At 36.7% G+C, this 21,855-nt stretch overlaps 1 protein-coding gene across 1 annotated transcript; it reads right to left on the reverse strand.

The window, feature by feature from the left end:
• Positions 1-380: 380 nt before the first annotated feature.
• lhx5 (LIM homeobox 5) lies at positions 381-20,717 on the reverse strand. Its single transcript, XM_026929099.3, has 5 exons — positions 19,644-20,717; positions 17,139-17,362; positions 13,332-13,609; positions 6,183-6,348; positions 381-3,405 (listed from the first exon to the last, which is right to left on the reverse strand). Exons 1-5 carry the CDS (start codon positions 19,814-19,816, stop codon positions 3,116-3,118), a joined length of 1,131 nt encoding a protein of 376 aa, XP_026784900.2. The 5' UTR covers positions 19,817-20,717; the 3' UTR covers positions 381-3,115.
• Positions 20,718-21,855: the final 1,138 nt, after the last annotated feature.

Raw genomic sequence — 21,855 nt, forward strand, 5'->3', positions numbered from 1 at the left:
CCTATTTTGTTGTATTCCTTACTTAAGTCTCTCAATTGTTCATCTTTGCGTGTTTGTCTGTGTGTGCATGCATGGTGTGTGTTGCTGCTCCAGACCTCCAGGAGGTGCTAATCTATGGCCATCCTTAAGCACAGATGCTGCTCGCACCCTCCCTTTGTTTCTCTTCCTTTCACAGTGGAGAGAGACCTCAGCTGTTTGAGGAGATTCCCTATTATGGCCTCAGTGTTCTTTTGTAAATCAGTTCCATTAAAAGCAAGGTAATGAAACAAAGGTTAAATGGAGTTGAACAGCGCTGTGCTGCTGTAATGGCGCCCGGTGACGGATGACTATGTTGGGGCTGGGCTTTCAATCACCTAAAGATGTGTGTATGTATTATGAATAAAGGCTGATATGTGGATGGGAGGGCGAGTGTTCAAATATTACAGAATGGCAGAGATAAGACGGAAGCTCAGGCAGGTTGGATTCTCCTTCAACCTGACACAATCCAATATATTGTCAGTAACCAATCGGTGATGTAACAAGTCAGACATCACAGAAATATAACTAAAGTGACAAAGGTTATTCAACTGTACTTGACAGGAGCAATCACTCCACATTTAATGCTTGGTATGATTGTAGGAAAGAAAAATTCAACCAACAAATATGTGCTCGTCTCACTGAAAGGTAGAATGGTGTAAAAAGGTAGTATGGCTTTTCTGTGAACTTCATACTGTCATGAACTCTAAAGGTCATGCCTTGAAAATATCAGGGCTCATAAACAACCTGTTCACACTGAGCAAATCCAATGTTATAACATGTCCATTCTTGTGTTCCAACTCCAACATAATGGTTCTAAACTGGTTAGAACATTTGGTAAATCTGTTCCTTTCACATTTGTCTATTTATAAGTGTAATGTTATACAATAGTAACCTTGGGAAACTGTTAGACAGAAATCACGTGACTTTGATCCAAATACGTTTGGAGGTAAAACATTGGAGGTAAAACATACATAATAAGCTGGTGGGCTACATGAAATGGGAAAATAACTTAACCAATTTTATCTTAACCAATTATTAACCAGTAACAAAGCTCTTCAATTAAGGTTTTTGTTTCAGAACAGTTAAGTATGACTATGTTTTTCAATTGTTTTTGTTCTTAGCAAAATATCATTTGTTTCAGTTTTTGTTTCTTGAACCAGTTCAGAGTCCTGGCATAGATAGTTCCTATTAAAAAATATTGGCCTTCCATTCATTTCCCTCAACTTTTATACAATGGCAGGATAAAGGTGTTAAGACTTTCCTAGATCTCTATAAAGATGGCACTTTTCGTGAATACGTAGATTTTAGTGGTGAGTTTGAATTGCCATCTTCTCACATATTTAGAAATTTTCAGGTAAGACATTGTACCTCTGTTTCCAGAATTTCCTGCTTTACCACCGAAGAAGCCTTGGGAGGACCTGTTACTTTTAAAGCACCAACAAAAGTCTTTAATATGTAAAATTTATAATCAACTTCTCCCTCTAGATAAACCTACACGTGGAGGAATAAAACAGCATGGGAGGGCGAATTGGGAATGGTGTTTACAAAATTATGGTGGGAGGGTACAGTAGGCAGGTTACATACAAGCTTATGTGTATATGTGCCTGGCTCTGTCTTACACAATTTAAAATACTGTACAGAGTTCATTTTTCAAGAGCTTGTCTAGCTGAAATCTATCCCAATATTAGTGAAACTTGTGACAGATGTCACTACTCTCCTTGTAATTTAAGCCACATGTTTTTTCCTCTGTCCAGTACGACATAGATTTTGGTGTGACTACTTCATGACTATGTCTGCAATTCTTAAAATAAAAATTGATGTCTGCCCTGGTATAGCATTTTTTTTTCTATGTTAATTTGTCTACTGGTAGAAGAGATAAAATGCTTCAACTGTATTAAATATAAATGCTTTTCCTAATAAAAAGATGAAACATAAAAATATTGGCCTTCAATCTCTAGTTATTTCCAGCTAATTTGTAGCTACAATACTTTTTGTACCCATTACGTGCTTGTGATCTGAAATGATGTTTAGATTATGATATTCGTTCATATTCATTCACCATTTTATCCTGGTCATGGTGGATCTAGAGCCAGTTCCAGCCCGAAACTGGGTTTGAGGTGGGCCTACAGCCTGGATGGGATCAGGATTGAACCAGGTACTCTGGAGCTGTGAGGCAGCGTTGCTACCTGCTACACCACTATGCTATGCATATGCTATTTATCTGGTCAATTATGCCACTTATAGTGAGTAGTTTCCACAGGACAAACAATATAAAGCATACTGATTGCATACTGATGGCGGCTGAAGCTTGTATACCCAAATACACAAAGGTTAGACAAAATGGAGAAATAAAAATAGAAGTGGCATAGCACAGAATACCTTTTTTAGAGACACTTTGCATGTTTAACTCTTGAAACCACAACAGGGTTGAAAGCAAACTCTGTGGTCATCAAAAGGTTTATTGTTTTTCAATGAATGAAAACAGATCAAAGTTTTAGAACATGGAAAAAAGCAGTCAAATGGGATGATCTTTGACAAAGAAATAAACCAAAAGCAAAATGAGTGGGCTCAGGTTTAAAGTTCACTACCCAATTCCCAATTTATTCCGAATTTCTGAACAAATCCACTCAACGGTTTCTAGCCATTTGCACACAGACCAACAACCTTTGCTAGTCTGTAAATAATAACAAAAGCAAAACTGGACAAGGCTAACAGGTATGAGTACTAATATGTATGATGCCATACCATAAAACTGAGTCCATGCAAAAACCAATGGTGATGGAAAGAATTCCAGTGTTTGTAACTGGTCTGTCGGGCTGTAGAAAGTGAATGAAGAGATTGTGAGCAAAGAAAGAACATGATGTCCTTGCAATATTTGAGCCACATGACAGTTTCGTTTCCTGTATGTCATGACCTTGAAACATATTTTCATCCTGCTCAGAAGAGCGCCTCTGGAAACTGGAGCAAATAGAGCCAGTGGGGTTTGTGGGTTTTCTTAAGGGATTGGGTGGGTTTCTGGTGCTAAACTTCCAGTCTTGTGTCCTGCACCACATCCCATTTTGCCCCCTATTTATCTGTCCAGAAACCCCAACCACCCCTACCATACGGTATTTTCACCCATCTCTTGCCCACTGTAGTTGGCATTGTTGGCCAGTGGGTATGGTGGACTGGGTCCTGTCCCAAATCCGCCTTCACCCTGTGCATTTGGGTGCAACTCTGGGCTTGGCGTGTCATCATGTGACATCACGTCTGTGAAGCGCTGGTCGTCTCCGGAGCCCGAGCTGAGCAGGAAGGGAGGCTCGGCAGGAGACTGAGCCTGAGAAGAGGGAGGACCATGAGGGAAGAAGTCATAGTTGACGCCTGTGCCATAGTAATCACCCTGGTACTCTGGAAATCAAAAACAGTGGCCAATGATTAGAGATGCTTTAGTTTTGTTTAGTGATTTCATTTTTTTAAATGATATATAGAATCATTTGGCTGGTTAAGTATCTAGCTTATGAAATAGCTAGCAGAGTGTTCTTACTTCACATTACGTTATGTTAGTCACCATGTGTATGCAGCAGTGAAACCTGCGACCTCCAAGTCCTCAAACAATAATATATTTAAATATATTTTTCTAAATAATGTGAAATTCTGAAATTCTTAAGATTTTAAACTCAAGATTAAACCTAAAAATAGCTAATATACTAATATAAACCACAGTTGTTAGCTAGAACATACTTTGTAGCATAACCAGCTTTTTTTTAAATTAAGGTGGAGTCAAAATAATGAGCACAAGAAAATATTTTGTGTAATTCTAAAACTAATATAGCAAATGTCAGGAGCGAAACAGCAGATGTGTGTCTGTGGAAAGGTTTGTTGTAAAAACCAGGAGAGACAAAAAAAAGCAGGCTGTGATCTTGACAATAACAGAATGCTTAGCATTGAAACCCCTGAGAATTTTGTTAGCATTGCCAGATTCATAGGTTAGACAAGCTGACTTTGTGTGGTTTCCATACTGTTGGTTAGTTTTCTTTCTCTAAATATCTTTCTCTAGGCAATAACAAAGCTATTTGTATGATAAGTCTCTATATTTCTTGTATTTTCAAGTCTACAAGATGCGTCGTGTCCTGTAGTACCTGCTACTGTATGTTACTTTTGGCCTTAGCCTGACTTTATAGTTTGTTTGCTCATACTAGTTTGTAACCAATACCTGATATGAAATCATGACCTACAATAATTGTTATGCTTAAAGCAGAAAAACAGTTTACAGGGCAGGTAGACATCACCAAAGTGTTGCTAAATTGAAACCCCCATTCTCAGCATGGCTATGAGACATGCTGCTAACTGATATGCTAGCACTGAGCACTTTATGTGGAAATGTTTACATGAAGATGTACTGTAAAGCCTTAAAATAAATAAAAATATTTCGAAGTATCCAACCGTCGCCAGGAGGAACACAGCCATAACTCTTATTGCAGTGGAGCTGACAAAAAAAAAACTACTTACAATCAATTACAAAATTTTAAATATGGTTTTTTAAAAAATTAAAAATTTTGATATGGTTACCACCTTCTACACACCCCTTTGACAGAGAAAAATATCCCTGCCTAGCAAGGTCGCGTCAGTGGTTGCGTACAGATGTGTATTCGGCAAAATAAAACCCAATGTATAGCCAATCAAAGGTTATATTTATGAAAGGTAAAGAATTTCATTGCTTTTGCTTATACTTATGAACAGCTTTTTATGTGTTTTCACTGGTTTGAAAAGCAAATGAAAATATGGAAAGAACTGTTCCTGAAATCTGCAGTGAATAAACTTCAACTGAGGTGATAACGTAATAGAACAGCCTTTAAGAAGGTGGCAGGGTTCAACCAAGGGACAATGGAGAGGCCAAGTCAATGAATGTGTATTAAAGACAGTAATAAAATGCAGGGCTATTCTGATTAACGCATTCATGATGTGGCGTTTAGATGTTCAGCTGGCTTTGATACAGTGCAAAAGTGAGGGGGATGGGAGGGGGGGGGGGTCGGAGAGGGAATAAATGACAAAAAATTCAAATGAAAAACTATTAACGAGTGAAGGAGTAAACATAACTGCAATAAAAAGAGTGACTGTAAGGTAGAAAGGAAGAGACCTTGAGAAAAAAAATTGGCAGTTATTTCTGTGTGTTTCTCTCCAGGCCATACAAAAACACAATTACTCTTACATTTACCATTCCATAAATGTCTCTCTGAATCACAGACTATCTGCTGAGCACCAGAGAACAGAAAGCAGAACTAGAGTAATACATTCTCTTCCTCATTGCCTCCAGCTTTGCAGCGTGAATTCACGCTAATGTGGCTTATTTACTGTACAAGCACAAATAGTCAATAACTGGGGACGCTGGGAATTCTACGCCTTTAGATTACATGCCACTTTGGTTTGACAAATTAACAATAGATTCTGCTACAAAGAAGCAAGCGACTATATAAATAAAAAAGAACACTGCTGGATGATTTTGTAACAGATAAATAAATTTAAGTTTCTCTGATTTTAGATGTCATGTGAGCGCTTGATTCTGAGATCGAATGCCGTTCGAGGGGGCACTGCAGGCTTCGTTTCCCAGCAGGCATTGCTTGATTCGTCCCAATTTACTCTGTATAGAGTGAGTAAACCTGCCAACTCTCAGCTTGAGTACTTCATGCTGCTTCTGCACGCTTTTGTGCCAGACGAGGTCTTCTCAGGTGAGGCTACTTTGCAACGTAAACAGTAACCAAATCTAATCAAACGTCTGACTAGATCCACTGGGCTTAAAGCACAGATTGTGACTACTTGCCTAAAAACCTGATTAGAGCTGTCGCTTGAAAAATGTTTGTGCTTTTAGATTTCAGTGAGTTGAACAGTCCCTGTAGTACACATTCTTAATTGGAAAGAAGGAGAAAGAGAGAAATATAGAGAGAAATGATGGGATGGGCGGGTGGGTAGGTGGGTGAGGGGGTAGTGAAATAACTAAGTGAGGGAGATGGAGAAAAGAGAGAGCAAGGAGACGGAGAATCTTTTGTTATTTCAAGGTGAGGCAAAGGGTCTGTGATTTGAGTGTTGCCTGAAAAATACGCTTTTGTGCTGTGTATGAAGGACAATTGGTTGTGTGTATAAAAGGGGAAGAAAAAAATGAATAGAAGGAGGTTTTTTCCCTCTCATACCTCCATAGTAGCCGTATCCCCCAGGGCCAAGGAGATCAGGCTCGTCGAGTCTGCTGCCCAGCGGCCTCATCCTTCTCGGTCCTCTGAAAAAAGCATGGCGCCGGGCGCCAAGGGCACTGAGCTGCTTCATCCTACGTTCCTTTGACCGTCTGTTCTGAAACCACACCTGAAAGGAAAGAGAGATGGATAGAGACACAAATATAGGTTACAATGAAGAAGACATAGGAGACAGACTGTACAACAAGTAATGTCCAATGTGAATAACTGATATTTTAGAATATTTATCCAAGCCAGTCCTTCTGGGATTAGAATTTTTCTTTTTGTAAATTTGTACATCCATATCACTGGCTTGTTAGAATTAGAAACAAAACCTCATTTCTCTTTCAAAGGCCTTTGAAAAGCTCATTCATGAATATTTCCCTTTCATCAATATGCATTTATATACACTAAAATATTTATACTGCATTTATTTTTACACTGCATGCCAAAAATCGCAGCTTAGAATCGAATTCGTAAATGCATGTAAATGCAACTTATGCATTTTTACGTAAATGTCATACAACTTTACCATATTATTCACAATAATGTTATGCAGTTAATATAAATCACAGTAACAGTCTGATTTCATGTATACTATATATCATGCAATACTGAAGGCAATAACTGGGCAAGCAGTTTGTCCTGAAGCAGGATGTTATCCATTATATTTATTTCAACCAGTCTCCTGTAACCAGTCTCATGTAATATCTGAAACTTGCATTAAATAAAGATATGCTTACTGCCGTTTACTTTTTTCATGAATATGCTGTTGCTCTGTCTTATATATAGTAGTACATAATATATACTTTATGCTAATCCTAATGTGTGAGTTAATCATTGACAGTACAGATACTGTGTTAAAAATATAAAATATGCTTATACTTTCTAATACTTTGGACTGTTTTTGGTGCATTGATAAATACAGCTACAATAAAATAATTAAAGCGTAACATATCCTAGACTTAGTTCTTACTGTAGATCTTACCAGTTATAATTTAACAGTATCTTAACACTACGTGCTGAACAAGATAGACTTAGAATTAACAATATGAACATCTACAGCCTCAGACTAACGCTCTCATCTGTATTAATTGTGGTTAACTGTGATTTCTGCATTTCAACACATAGTGACAGGAGAGAGAAGAAAAAGAAAACACCCTATAAAATGTGTCATTAATCATATTCAGTATCCGGGAATGGCCTGCGCATGTGCTGAAAACTATGATATATTAGTGTACACTCAATGTGTAGTGTTGGCTATATCTAAAGGTATCTAACTGTGCGTCCATACATAAGTACAGTTATGTAAGTATATGATAAAAATAAGAGTATAAATCATATGCCAAAATGATATGATTAACTGTTGTCACCAGGCACTTTAATAGGAACACCTGTGCCCCTGCTTTTTCATGCAATCAGCCAATCATGTAGCAGCACCACAATGCTTAAAATCATGCAGATCCATGTCAAGAGCTTCAGCTAATGTTCATACCAAATATCATGAGGAATGGAGAAAAAATGTGATCTCAGCGACTTTGACTATGGCATGATTGTTGGTAACAGACATACTGGTTTGACTATTTAAGAAAAACTGCTGAATTCCTGAGATTTTCATACGCAACAGTCTCTACGCTCTACACAGAATGATGCAAAAAACAATCCAGTGAGCGGCAATTCTGCAAGTGGTAATGCCTTGTTGATGAGAGAGCTCAGATGAGAATGACCAACTGGTTTGAGCTGACAGGAAGGCTACAGTAACTCACATGACCACTCTTTACACCCGTGGTGAGCAGAAAAGCATCTCAGAACTCACAAAATGTCTAACCTTTAAGTGGATGGGCTACAACAACAGAAGAGCACATCGGGTTCCAGTGCTATCAGCCAAGAACACCAGTCTGAAGCTACACTGGACACAGACCCACCAAAACCGGGCATTTCCGAAAGACTGGAAAAACATCGCTTGGTCTTTTTTCTCATCTTCAACTGTCCAGTTTCAGTCAGCCCGTGCCCACTGTTGTAGGGTGAAGTGGCTGGTGAGTGTATATAAAGTAAAATAAAAGTAATAGTCTTAAACTCACACTTTAGCTTTTGACTGAACAGCACTGTACTGTACATTATATATTATATACTATTAATAAGCTGACTGCACCATTTAGTAATAGATAGGCTTATCACATAGCTAAATTATTACATAGTTTCCCAGTCACAATTTTTTGAGCTGAATAATTGTTAGATTCCATATTGATTAAAATAAATGTATGTGATGTTTGTGTAGGCAAACATGAAGTTCATCAATATAATACATTACTGCACCATCATACTGTAATCAAAGGCTCAGATCTATAATCTATATATAACGTAAAGCATATAACTTGGCTTCAATCATTAAAACTTGTTATATATCAGTTTATAGATGCCTATTTTTGCCATAGTGCATTATTCAATTACTTAATTTATTATGGTTCAGCCTCTGCATTGGAAGTATACACTGGTTTTAACACTGAATAATGGTTACAAATAGTGAGTTTACAAACATATCATTCAGATAAAATAAAGCATGAAGCTTGCTATGCTATCTGTTAGCTAGAAGTCATATTTGTTCTGGATCTCTTGGTCCTTTTAGGTGAGTGTGTTGTTTTCTGTGCAGTACCATCTTGCTTGGATCTAGTGATTACTTGATTTTCTATCAGGCTATTATTGGAACACATTACCATTAAACATATCATCAGGCTTCATCTATTTTTCAGTTTAGCTTTTAACTAGCTTTTATTGCTTCCTTTTACTGCTGTTAATTTTATATTATGTCAAGTATTGTACTTTTATTCTATTTTACACCCCTCTTTTTCATTGTTTTATGTACAAAACACTAACATATTCGCTTTTCTTTATTTCTGTTTTTACACTGCACTGTAAAACGTGCTGCTTTTTAAATGCATAAATAATAAATATATTATAAATAAATAAAGTTGTTTATTATTATTATTATTTCCCCTTCATTTCCCCTTCATTATTATTATTCCCCCATTCACTGTCCATTCTCACCCACCACCCAGCTCTCCCCTATCATTCAAACCGGAGAGGATGAAGGCTAACTCATGCTTCTGCTAAGACACATGAAGCCAGTCAACCTCATTCTGCATCACATGGCAACGTAACACACTCAGAGGAAAGTTCTCTCTGTCCTCTTCTGCATGCATGAGTTCACAGAGAACCACAATTGGCTAGTGTCACTGTGATTGACAGCTACTCTGTACTCTGTTCCTGTCGATCACAGTGACACAGTGACAAGTGTACTCTCTTGATGGCTGTGGAAACACTGGGATTCAAACTCACAATCTCCCAATGATAGGGTGAATTCTTTTGTTGTTCTGTTTTTTTTTTTTTTTTTTTTTTTTTTTTTTTGTGAAGCTACCAAAATTTTCACAATGACCAGTACTTGTTACAATTCTAATAAGCGCTCTTTTGCTGAACACTAGTACTTGTTTTGCTTTTCCCAGTGGCTGAATGTACTTCCTTTTCTACTTCCATTTGCACTTGTATGAAATCGTGTATACTTATTACAACCTGAGCTAGGATTTGGGGCTGTAATAGAAAAGCTGTGACCTTGTTAGGAAAAAAAAAAAAAACCTTCCTTGTTTTTGGAAAATCTGGATCATTTACACTTATTTCCAGCATACAGCATACACTATTTCAACTTTGACTTCCTAGACGCATGTGTCACCATCAAACCCGTCAACGTTAAAAAAATGAAGTTAAAAGGGTTTCTAACACAGAGGCAATGTGTTAGATACACTGCACACTATTGTCATACATTTGCATAAACTATCTGCAAGATGAAGCTTTTTAACACAGCAGTCCATCTAAAAATGGTCACATTTAACCTTGCATTTCAAAAAATGTGTATTTATATCAAAGTGTGATTTTCACAGACAGGATGAGGTATATATTTGCACTAACTTTAATACAATCAGCTTCCAGCGACAAAGTAGCAGGAAAAAAAAATTATGAAGACGTCCAACCTAAAGTGACACTGTTATTCTTGATAACACAGTGTAACAATGTTTTTGCCACTGCATAATGAATCACATCAGAGATAAAAAAAAAAAAGCCAGAGAAAAGGCAGTAGACAGAAATAATAGGAGACCAGATTGTTAAAAAAGAAAAAGAAAGAGAAGTAAAAAAAAAAAATCTGTATCCATCCAAATTTGAATGAATTAAAAAAAAAAACATCACTACAACTACACACATGGTTCCCATCAGGGACTGTTATGTTGAATATTTTAAAAAGAAGCTTTAAAAAGATAATGTCATCAAAACACCATGAACCAAACACACACACACACACACACACACACACAGCAATCTGAACACACATACTACCTCATCGTTTATCCCATAACTTATTTCTATCACCCCATTGATTTTCTGTTCATGTATACAAGGCTTTTATAACACTTCACAAGGTTTGAAATGAAAAATCACACAAAAGTGAGAGAAAACCCCACTAAAAGGAAAGAAAGAAAGAAAGAAAGAAAGAAAGAAAGAAAGAAAGAAAGAACACATACCCAGCGTGTTGTACCTAAAACCTTTTAAGCATTCCACGCCATGCTTAGCAAACACCTGCTTATTGAGAACAAGCGTCTCACTGTTGGGTAGATTTTTATGGAAATGTTTGCCCTCCTCCTGAGTGAGCATTGCTTAGGGATTACACACACACACACACACACACACACACACACACACACACACCCTGCTGTACTGACACAGGCTCCCTATCCACATTTAACATTTAACAATGCAATAAGCAGCAATAATAATAATAAACAAGGGTCAAAGGGCACCTCCATTCTAGCTAAAAAAAAAAGGCCAAAGCAATATGATTATCCGTGGCTGTGTATGAGTATAAATACACAGTGTGTGTGGAAGGAGAAGAGAGAAACTTGGAAATGAGAAAGTGTTATGGTTTTGGCTTCATTTGTGCCCCATTACGTGAACATCAGTTTTAAGCAAAATCTGTGTTAAGCAGAAAAAGTTAGAAACGTCTGCGTTAAGTGAAAAAAGTCACTCCTGGTTGCCATGCAGCAGTCGCACATGGACATGGAAAATATATTTCTATGTAGATATATTCATTACATATTCCAATAATTTAATCAACATGATTAAGCTTGACAAACACTTAAGGTTTGACCTGGACGTGACTGTTATACGAACTGTGTATCAATCGAATGAATTATACTATAAAAGATACTATAAAATATGCGCACTATAAAGAGAAAAGATTGTCTAGAACAGGGGTTCTCAAACTTTTTGCAGCCAGGGACGCCTTTAACTGTAAAATAAATCCCCCATGCCCTATCTTCACATAAACCATAATATTCAAATATTACGATCATTATTTAAATGCATACAATAATATTTTGCCTATGTATTAAAGCCTTAGAGGATTTTTTATTCCTGAACTTGCCATAGATAGAACAGATTTGGTGCAATTTGATATTATTTATAGGCTGATTGATTTTTGAGTTATTGAGGTGTGGATTAAATTCAAGTCATCAGTCAAACAAGCTAAGAACTATAAAAAATGATACCCTTGATAATGCAGGGTTGTGATTTTTGTAACAAATAAAAACAAATCATACTTCATGGATTTCTAGGGGTTCCCTTTAAGAACCTAAAGAGAAACATATATCACATTTACTATTAAAATAAACAGTAAATGTGACATATGTTTCTCTTTAGGTTCTTATATTTTATCTGATGGACAAATTTTCAGCAGAGCTGCAACACTTTCAGAAGTAATACGTGATCAGGTCCGTAATACTGCTGAATGATTAGTCTAAGCACATTTTTTGGCAAATATATTTTAATATATGTAATGCCCATATGCCATACATGGTTATCAGTAGTAGCTTTTTATATTTGAAAAGTAAATGTGATGTGAGATCCTTTATCTAGGAAGATCATTAAGTCTTACATTTATTCCTTCAGTAAAACTTAATTAACTGGAATAATTATACTGTGGTAATGATTTAAATATAAATACGTACTTTTAGTTTTTATGTTTTGTTCATTTGTGCAAGAAAAAGCAAAGAATCTGGACAAGCGATAACTTTATGGTAGTTATGGTATACTTCCTTATATTGCTAAGAAAATAGAAGGATAGCATTTTTTAAATCTAGAGCTTTAATTTAGTTATTTAAATAACTAATAGGTATGAAAAACTTATTAATAGTTCTCAGATCTAATAAAAAAATAAATAAACACTTATGATTTTCCTTGTGCATTCTCTCCACATCAAGCTAATTTCAATAATATAAACGTTATAATAATAATAATAATAACAATAATAATAATAATAATAATAATAATAATAATAATAATAATGATAATAATAATAATAAAGCAATGAAGTGAATCAGTGCTGACCAAAACGCCCTTCAGCCATCACAAAACCCTGAATTAAACAATATTATTATTATTGAGAAAACCGTGCAATTTGTAAATATGGAATTGAATTTTTTTTTTTTACTTTTAGACTCAAGACAGGCTCTGAATAGCGTTAGAGAAAAGTCATGAACTTCACATGTGAATAATCACGATTCATGTGACAAACTTTCTGCTTTTATTTTTCACGTGATTTTTCACACGTTCAGTTTTCCCACGTGGTGCATTTTTCCCCACGTGATTTCTCACATGAATATAATTTTTTTTTAAAAATATGTGATCCTATATTGTTCACATGATGCAGCGTGCGTTTACCTGAGTTCACATTTTTAATTTCCAGAGCATGCACTTTCATGCACTTGAAATGCATTTTCTCTCTTTTTTTAAAATAATAATAATAATAATAATAATAATTATTATTATTATTATTATTATTATTTTTTTTATAGGTGATCACATAATCACAGTTGGGAAAAAAACAAGCTTGTACGCAATTTTTTCAGTAAGGGTAGAAAACTGGCAGTATGTGCCCCAAGGTTAAAAGCGGATTTAATTATAATGATGCTCTTATTGATTGATGCGTTTATGCGCGCGCACGAAACGCCCGCACGTCCTCTTGCGCGTGCATGGACGTGTTCATGAAGGATGTGCGTTAGGACATGTTACCTGAATGACTCGCATGTTGAGGCCGGTCTCCTGAGCCAGCTGCTCGCGGATGTGGCGCGTGGGTTTCGGCGTGGCCACGAACGCCGCTTTCAGCGTCTCCAGCTGTTTGGCTTTGATGGTGGTGCGCGGGCCGCGGCGCTTCTGGCACGCGCTCTGCTCCTCCGCCTCGTTGGCGTTCGCGTCCTTGTCCGAGCACGTGGAGTTGTCCGTCTCTTTCGGGTCGTCCGCGTTTGGCTCGGGCAGGTCGGGCGACAGGCTGCGGTCGGTGCACGACGACACTGCGAGGCACAGGCATAAAACAAAAAGCACTGACACTTTCTAACGTGGAAAAAGTGGCGTACACGAATATCACACGTCTCAGCACACGTCTGAGCACACGTCTGAGCACACGTCGGGATCCGTAATTATTTCATACGCTATATGTGGAATACAGTGACAGAGGCAGGAGGTGTACTGTAGGCCTATATGCACTCTCAGAATAATGGGCTCTAAACTGCATCCCTGTCCCTTTATCATTTATATCTTTAATATGCATCTTTCACCTCGAAATGTGGATATAAAATGATTGCAGTTATGCCTACATAATAACATTAACATTACACCGTAATGACCTTTTTAGAGTAAAGCTTTAAAAGTACACCACATACACCTTTCTAGGTAACAACATATGTATACAGAAGATGTACCCTTATATACCCTTATGTGTATATATATATATATATATATATATATATATATATATATATATATATATATAATTGTTATAAATAAAATATTCTAGATGAGTATAAGAGCAAGAGCAAGCTTATTATTTCATAATCAATAATTTAATGCAAAGTATAGGCAGAAGTAGTGCAAAAACAATTGACTGATGTATATATATATATATATATATATATATATATATATATATATATGAAAAAACCAAAGTCTTGACTTGTGTGTTTTTTCTTGTTGTAGACCTAGATTTTTCTTGATAGTAGATTATTAATAGACTTTGACCTATTTGTACTAGCGTGAAGATTTTTTAAGACCACGAGTCGCTCTGGATTAGAGTTTGTACTTCAGAATGCTGTAAAAAATGTAAATGTAAATATAAATGGACTACATATTAACACAAGCCATATTTATTTTATAAGCATATATCCACCAGAGAAATGTGCAGCCTATCATCATATGTAATTATAATCTGAGACATGAGAGCTTTTTATTACTGAACTTTTCACCCAAAGAAGCCAAACCAGTCTCACTGTGTGAACATGTAAAAAAAAACAAAAACAACAGTTTTATCTTATCTATTTACAGCCCTTTCGCTAGTTATTATTAATATTGCAGTTAATTTCAGATTGACATTGTTTATAGATATATTTTTTAGATCATTCAGGTTTAATGAGATTACTGTGGATGGTACCACTCGGAAACAATGAAGATGGCTTTGGACTGTAACTGATGCAAACAGTTCTGCTGTGATAGCTTTAGGACTGCTATTTGCCATGAACAGTTTTCACTCAAGTCTCCATCAGTGAACAGTTATTAACTTCAACAAAATAGACTTCATCTGAAAACTATAATGAACTTCCGGGTTACATAATTGCACTTTTTGTCTGTATAGCACACAATTATAGAAGGGAAATATCTATGGTTGCACTATCAGGTGTCACCCAGATGAGGATGGGTCAGCTTTTGTGTCTGCTTCCTCTCAAGGTTTCTTCCTCATGTCGTCTCAGGGAGTTTTTCCTTGCCACCGTCGCCCCTGAGCTTGCTCATTAGGGATAAATTTCTACATTTCAAATTTATATTCTGAATTTATATCTTTCTGTAAAGCTGCTTTGTGACAATGTCCATACAAATAGAACTGAATTGAATTGACGTTTAACCAAATTTAAGTGACCAGTCAGTTAGCCTAGGCATATTATTATAATAAATAAATAACAATCACAACTGTGATAGTGATCATAATCACATAAATCACATAAATGCCCAACCCCACTGAGAACCATGCATTATGCGACAATATATTCTTAATTCTTAATTTTCCCTATATCAGATACTGGACCTATACAGCACTTAACTTGACTTAGCACAGTGTCATTACTCCACGTGTCCTCATGGTGGCGCTTATCAATTTGAGAAACAAGGCGTGAACCTAAATAAAAGCTATTCTTTATTACAGAAAAAAAAAAGAAAAAAAAAGCGAGTACTTGGCTCCAGAAAACAGCCCTCTTGAGCTCGCACAACTATTACGTATAATATCTTAAAGCAATATTAATCATTAATATTTATTTATTTATATATTTATCTATTTGATAAAACAATCTGTCTATCTACAGTGGCAGCCAATCCTACACATTCCCACTGCAATATGTTCTTAAAAGTCCACACTGTAAATAAATATGCCATATAGCCTACATTATAAGCATTAATCTACAGTATGTTGTTGATTTTTTTTAAAGACATAACTACACTCAGCATTACCTCTTCTCCCCTACTGTACACCTTTTATACATACAGTATATCTTCTACCTAAGAAAGGAGCATCAGTGTACATTTACTAAAAAAAAAAAGCTTTACTAAAAGCTAATTATGGTTTAATTATATAGCTATCTGAAATCATTTTACAGGTTCTCTACATCCACATTTCCAGGTGAAAGATAAGGGGACCACTCCAGAGACAGGGCACAGTCTAGCACTCTTTCTTTCTTTTTTTTCTGAGAGTGAATACAGGCCTGGCTTTATTTATAATCAGCCAGTTGGTCAGTACTGAGCTGCTGCCGCTTGTAATATGATATGTATAAAGTTCAATCCACCTCAACACACTGCACATTCAGGACAGGAATCAAAGTTGTTCTAAGTTTTAAACGTGATTGTATACTTCCTGCATGTGAAGCGCTGCTTGAAGCTCAGTGAGGATGACACACATTAAACATGAATTACTATCTTAATAAAACAGACCACTCAGCACTTATAGTGTGTAACTATAGGACATGTGCATACACACAAATCAGCACAACAAAACAGATAAACAGATCTGGGCGAAGGTCGGATTGATAGCTTACCACACATATTTATATATATGTATATATATATATATATATATATATATATATATATATATATATATATATATATGTGTGTGTGTGTGTGTGTGTGTGTGTAAATATAAATTTCCAAATAATCGAGACTTGCACTGATGTTACACACAGGTTGCTTCTTAAACATCTATTAGCCTTATTCAAAATAATTTGAACCAAAGATTGTCTTATAGCCGTGGTTTCTAGCTAAGTGGAGAAGAACTTATAAATAGACTCTGATATATGATTTTTAAAAATTTATATTTTAAGCATAACAGAAAGCGTCTCCTATAGGCCACCTAGTGTACCATAGAGCAAGAAATAGCTATTAATATATATTTTTGTCCAGCTTTTATATATAGATTTGATTAATGCATCAGTTAGCTTAAAAGGAATTAATTTACATCATCATCATCATCATGATCAACAACAACAGCAACAACAGCAACAACAGAAACTTTAGAAACTCAAGACACTGAGCATGTTGGCAGTATATTTCACAGTTAGGGTTACGGGTGGTGTTTCTCACCGACTAACTGCAAATTTTGAGAAAAAAACAAACAAATTAATTGTAATAGAGGCGGAGACACGCAGTGCCACGCACTAGAACGCGACAATGACGTCATAGAACATAAACACGCTGTCCGTGGTTCTGAACACGCGCGAGTTTCAGATTTTTTTTACGTCACACTGTTGAGTCTCTCTCTCTCTCTCTCTCTCTCTCTCTCTCTCTCACCTGAGTTCAGGTTGACGTCTCTGATGGCGCTCGCGCTCACGTAGTCCTCCTTGCACACGAACTTGTTCTCGTCGATGACGTAGAGCTCCTCGCCCGTGGACAGCTGCTTGTTGCAGACCATGCACGTGAAGCAGTTCAAGTGAAACACTTTACTGCGCGCCTTGCGCACCAGGTCGCTGGGGGAAATGCCCTGAAAACAGCCCGCACACTTCGTGCCAAAACGCCTGCAATAAAGACATAACATGTGTAACATTAGAAATAATAATAATAATAATAATAATAATAATAATAATAATAATAATAATAATAATAATGATGCCGGTGGTACTATCGCTGGTTTTGTATATTCAGTATGTATATTTTACTTGGAAACCTCTAAACATAATTAAAGGTGTAATTGGACCTTATGGACCACTTCTCTAAAAGCTAATTAAAGATACCCCACTTGCACCCTTCATAGTATCACACCAGCGACAACAACAACAACAATAATAATAATAATAATAATAATAATAGTAGTAGTAGTAATAATAATACTTCTCCACTGTGCAAATTAATAAACAAAACAATAAATGCATGCCCTGGTGTAATAAAACATTCCCCGATTAATCGAACACATATACCGATTAATCGCTTTGTAAACCAGTGCCATTTAATGTCAAAAGCTTTCTCCATCCATTTCCTCTACTAGCTTTTGTGTTGTCAATCTTACAGGAAAACAAATCCACTAACAACAGCAGCATCAGGGTTGTAGCCCGATGCACAGAGCATAATGAGGTGATATTACAGGATTAACAAGACTAAATGTTAAACCGTGAAAATCCGAGTGGGAGGTGGAAAGACAATTGACACCTTCAGATACACAAACCGGATAGCTCATTCCGTTACTAAACACCACCACCAAAAAAAAAAAATATTAAACACCAAAACATCACACCCATTTGCTCAGACTGATGCACGGTTGTCTGTTTATTTTATGATTGATCTTTTATGATATGCGTGTGCTAATCCATCACAGCATGCACAACTGCACGGTCTGATCGGCACAGCTTTCCCTCTGTGACACACACACACACACACACACACGCACGCACGCGCATGCACACACGGAAGCAAATCTTATGCAAATGTTTGGTATTTCTAAAACTGTTAAAGGGAAAAACTAATAACTGAAAATGTAATCATTACTCGCACAAAATATTAGAAGAATAGAGAAAATTAAAAACGATGAACCCTTTTTCTGTGTAAGTGAAAATTAAGCCTAAAGCTTATTTTCTCACTAAATAAAGAAGCTGCTAAGCTTTATATTTTTAATATCTAATTATAGTAAGTATGAATATTATGAGTACTACAGCTAAATATATATTATGCACTAAATTAATAGATATTTTACATTTCTGAAATAAATATTTCAAAAAACAAAACTAGGTTACATGGAAGCTGAATTAAAACTCAATCAAATCTCAAGGTACATTAAGGTACATAAATAAACAGTACATTACAATTCCATTATAGATGGAGTTAAAGGTGCTCATGTTTTTTTTTTTTTTCAGTTTCGAGGTTAGAAAGAAGGAGAGCACCTACAGGGTTTATTTTAACACTAATGCACGAAATCCCCCCATTTGTTTAGGTATGGAGTCTCCCTCTCTTTCTCTCTTTTCAAATGCATCTCTCTCAGTGAAAGGCCAAAACCACTACTTACACAACAAATGGACGCATTAGGGGTGATTAGAACTAATGGCCCCCACATTCACATGTGATGGTCAAGGCCGTTTGGGAAAACAATGCACAACACCAGATCACGTTCAACCTCTCTATATACAAATAACCTAACAACCCCACTAAGTGGCTGCTGTACCCAAAGACACCAAGCATGGGGACTGCAATGTGATGCCCAGGGAGATATTTTGAGGGTTTATATACACATATATATTTTTCTTTTAATTTAAGACATGATAAATAAACATATGCAATATAGCAAATCTATAGAAGTAAAAAGAATTCAAACAAATGTGCATTCATAAAATTAAAAAAAAAATTCAAGCAGTCATTGCAATTGAAACATACCTCTCAGTCTGGCGCTGCTTTAAATATTTGAAACTATTACATTATTTAAATGATTCACTATGCACACAGGTCCCAGTGCTTCTCTAGAATTAATTCATGCATTCATTTATTTATGGAGACACTACATGCTATACAGAAGAAAGACAGAATTAGACAATATCAGGCTAACACTGACAATTAGCATTCAAGTGAACAAATGTTTTGCGCGTGCAAATGGCTTCAGCTGATTTAAACCGACTAAAGACGAGGAGCAAAGCAGTTGTCATCAGTCAACAGCGACACAAACTTAGCCGAATTAATCCACAAATTGTGAGTAATCCATAAAGACAGGGATGGGGAGAAATCCTCGCACGAGACGTTCTTCACACGCGCGCATTACCTGAGGAGCCGCCAGCACGCGCGCTACCACCCTAAGCATCGCAAACACCTCCGGCTTACCTGAAAAAGTCAATTTTGCAGTAAAGTTTGCCATCCCTGGAGAAACACTTCTCGGTGAGGTTGCAGCTGCACTCGCAGCACTGCACGCACTCGGCGTGCCACGCGCGGTCCAGCACGTTCAGTAGGAAGCGGTCCAGGATGGGCCTCGCGCACCCGGCGCAGTGCACCATCATCGCGTCGAGCTTCCCGCGAGCCACGCGGACCGGCAGCTTGGCTTCCTCAGAGGAACACAACAATGCTAAATATATGCTTTTTTTTTTTTTTTTAAATTTAAAAATCAGATTTTCCTTTCCACTATTAGAACAACTGGCACGCTCGCGCTCCCGTGCGTTATTTTGCAGCCTGCAGGCATCCAGACATCAGGAGCCATAAAAATGGAATCACAAAAATCTAAAAAGAAAAAGAAAAAACAACATAAAAACAACAAATTTCGTTTGAAAAAAAAAAAAATCTTGACTCAATCTTTGCATATAATTATATACATATATACATATATTCTCCGTCTTCTCTGTGCGCGTGTAGGTGCCCGCTAAACGCTCGCGCTTTTCGCGTCGCTGTGCCGCGAGTCGCGGGAGCCTCGCGCATCAGAATTCAGATTTGGTGACGTTCTGCGCACCGCTGGCCAATCAGAGTCACGCTGTCATAGCAACGGGCTTAAATAATGGCACTGTCATAGCGTCTTTAAATTGTGAAGGTAGTTGAGCATTGGAGGCACCTTCTTGTTTTGCAGTGGGGTTTTCTCCCTTCTTCTTCTTCTTCTTCTTCTTCTTTTTTTTAATCTTCCATCAACTAGAATCAGAGAAAAAACTGGACTGAGAAAATAGTTGGTTCAACTACTGAGAAGAGGCTGAATTTGGACTGGAAGACACTCTTTCTTCAGGAAATCCGTGAAGAACTGATCATTTTTTTTCCATCAGAATTTATTATTAATGTTTTATTTGAATGATAATTTGCAGCATTTTGTTTAGAGGGAAAGTGGAGGGGTGAAGCTGAAGCCTGCACACTGGTAGGGCTGGGAAATGAGATGTAGTCGCAGCTAACTTCTCTCTCTCTCTCTCTCTCTCTCTCTCTCTCTCTCTCTCTCTCTGTGTGTGTGTGTGAGTGTGTGTGTGTGTACACGCCTGGGTGGGAGATTGGGGGGGTTAAACCCTGCCTTTATCATGTATAAAGCTATTTACAGGGAAATGTACGGGATTAAAATAGTCGGGCTCATTCCCATTGGCTTGACAAAGTAGCCGCAGATCGTGGAGAATTTAAATATTTACCCAGATAATCATTTTGTTAGTCGTGGAAATGCAAATAGGCCTATAATGTAGCCGTGCACCAATTTTCCAGCCTACTGAAAGACTACAGTGAGACAGAATTAACAACTCTTTAGCAGCTGGGCAAAAGATTAACATGGACATGTCTAAGGTAAATTTACAGCATGTTTTCAATGTTGTATTAAATCTGAGACGCTAACAATTTCAATGCAATCAAATATGTGTTTGTGTGGATGTGTGTATATATGTATATATATATATATATATATATATATATATATATATATATATATATATATATATATATATATATAGGCACCAGTCGGTTTTTACTTATTTAAAATAATGTAGAATAATATAACTTATGCTAAAATTACTTAATTGTTTGTGTTACAATTTAATTGTATTTAATTTAATTGCAAATTTTAATTTAAACTGTGCTTTTAATGTATCCGTATTTATTTATCATGGCAATTAAATAATTATACAGAACATTTTTATTTATTTATTTATTTTGTTAAATGTGCGTGGACAGTGCGCGAGCTCTAAGTGCACGGCCAGTGTGTGTAGCAAAGCTGTGGGTCTTTATACACACACAGCTTTACACACACCTTTGCCACATGAAAACAAAACAGTTGTTGTTGTTATTATTATTATTATTATTATTATTATTATTATTATGGACAAGTTGCATTGGCAGAATAGGTCTATACTGCTAAAAATAAATAAAAGAAATGGAAAAAAGGGAAACTATCTGTGTGTGTGTGTGTGTGTGTGTGTGCGGTATCGCGCCCTGCAGGAGAGGAGCGGGACTCCCACAGCTTTTGGCAAGCGTGCCCAAATCCCTAATCCGCGCCATTTATTTACTCGCCGAGCTTTAGATTCTTGGCTCCTCGTTTAAGAGGAAGAAGAAGAAGAACAAGAAGAAGTCGGAATGAATCTGCTTTTGC

Source organism: Pangasianodon hypophthalmus, chromosome 15 (genome assembly GCF_027358585.1).
Source record: "Pangasianodon hypophthalmus isolate fPanHyp1 chromosome 15, fPanHyp1.pri, whole genome shotgun sequence".
In the NCBI taxonomy this organism is placed as follows: Eukaryota; Metazoa; Chordata; class Actinopteri; order Siluriformes; family Pangasiidae; genus Pangasianodon; species Pangasianodon hypophthalmus.

What these genes read in the sequence shown, in the direction of transcription:
- lhx5 (XM_026929099.3), bottom strand. Translation starts at nt 19,816, where the DNA reads ATGATGGTGCACTGCGCCGGGTGCGCGAGGCCCATCCTGGACCGCTTC. An exon ending in AGACGTCAACCTGAACTCAG is followed by an intron (nt 13,610 to 17,138) that starts GTGAGAGAGAGA and finishes TGTGCCTCGCAG; the next exon opens with TGTCGTCGTGCACCGACCGC. An exon ending in GGGATACGGCTACTATGGAG is followed by an intron (nt 3,406 to 6,182) that starts GTATGAGAGGGA and finishes TTTGATTTCCAG; the next exon opens with AGTACCAGGGTGATTACTAT.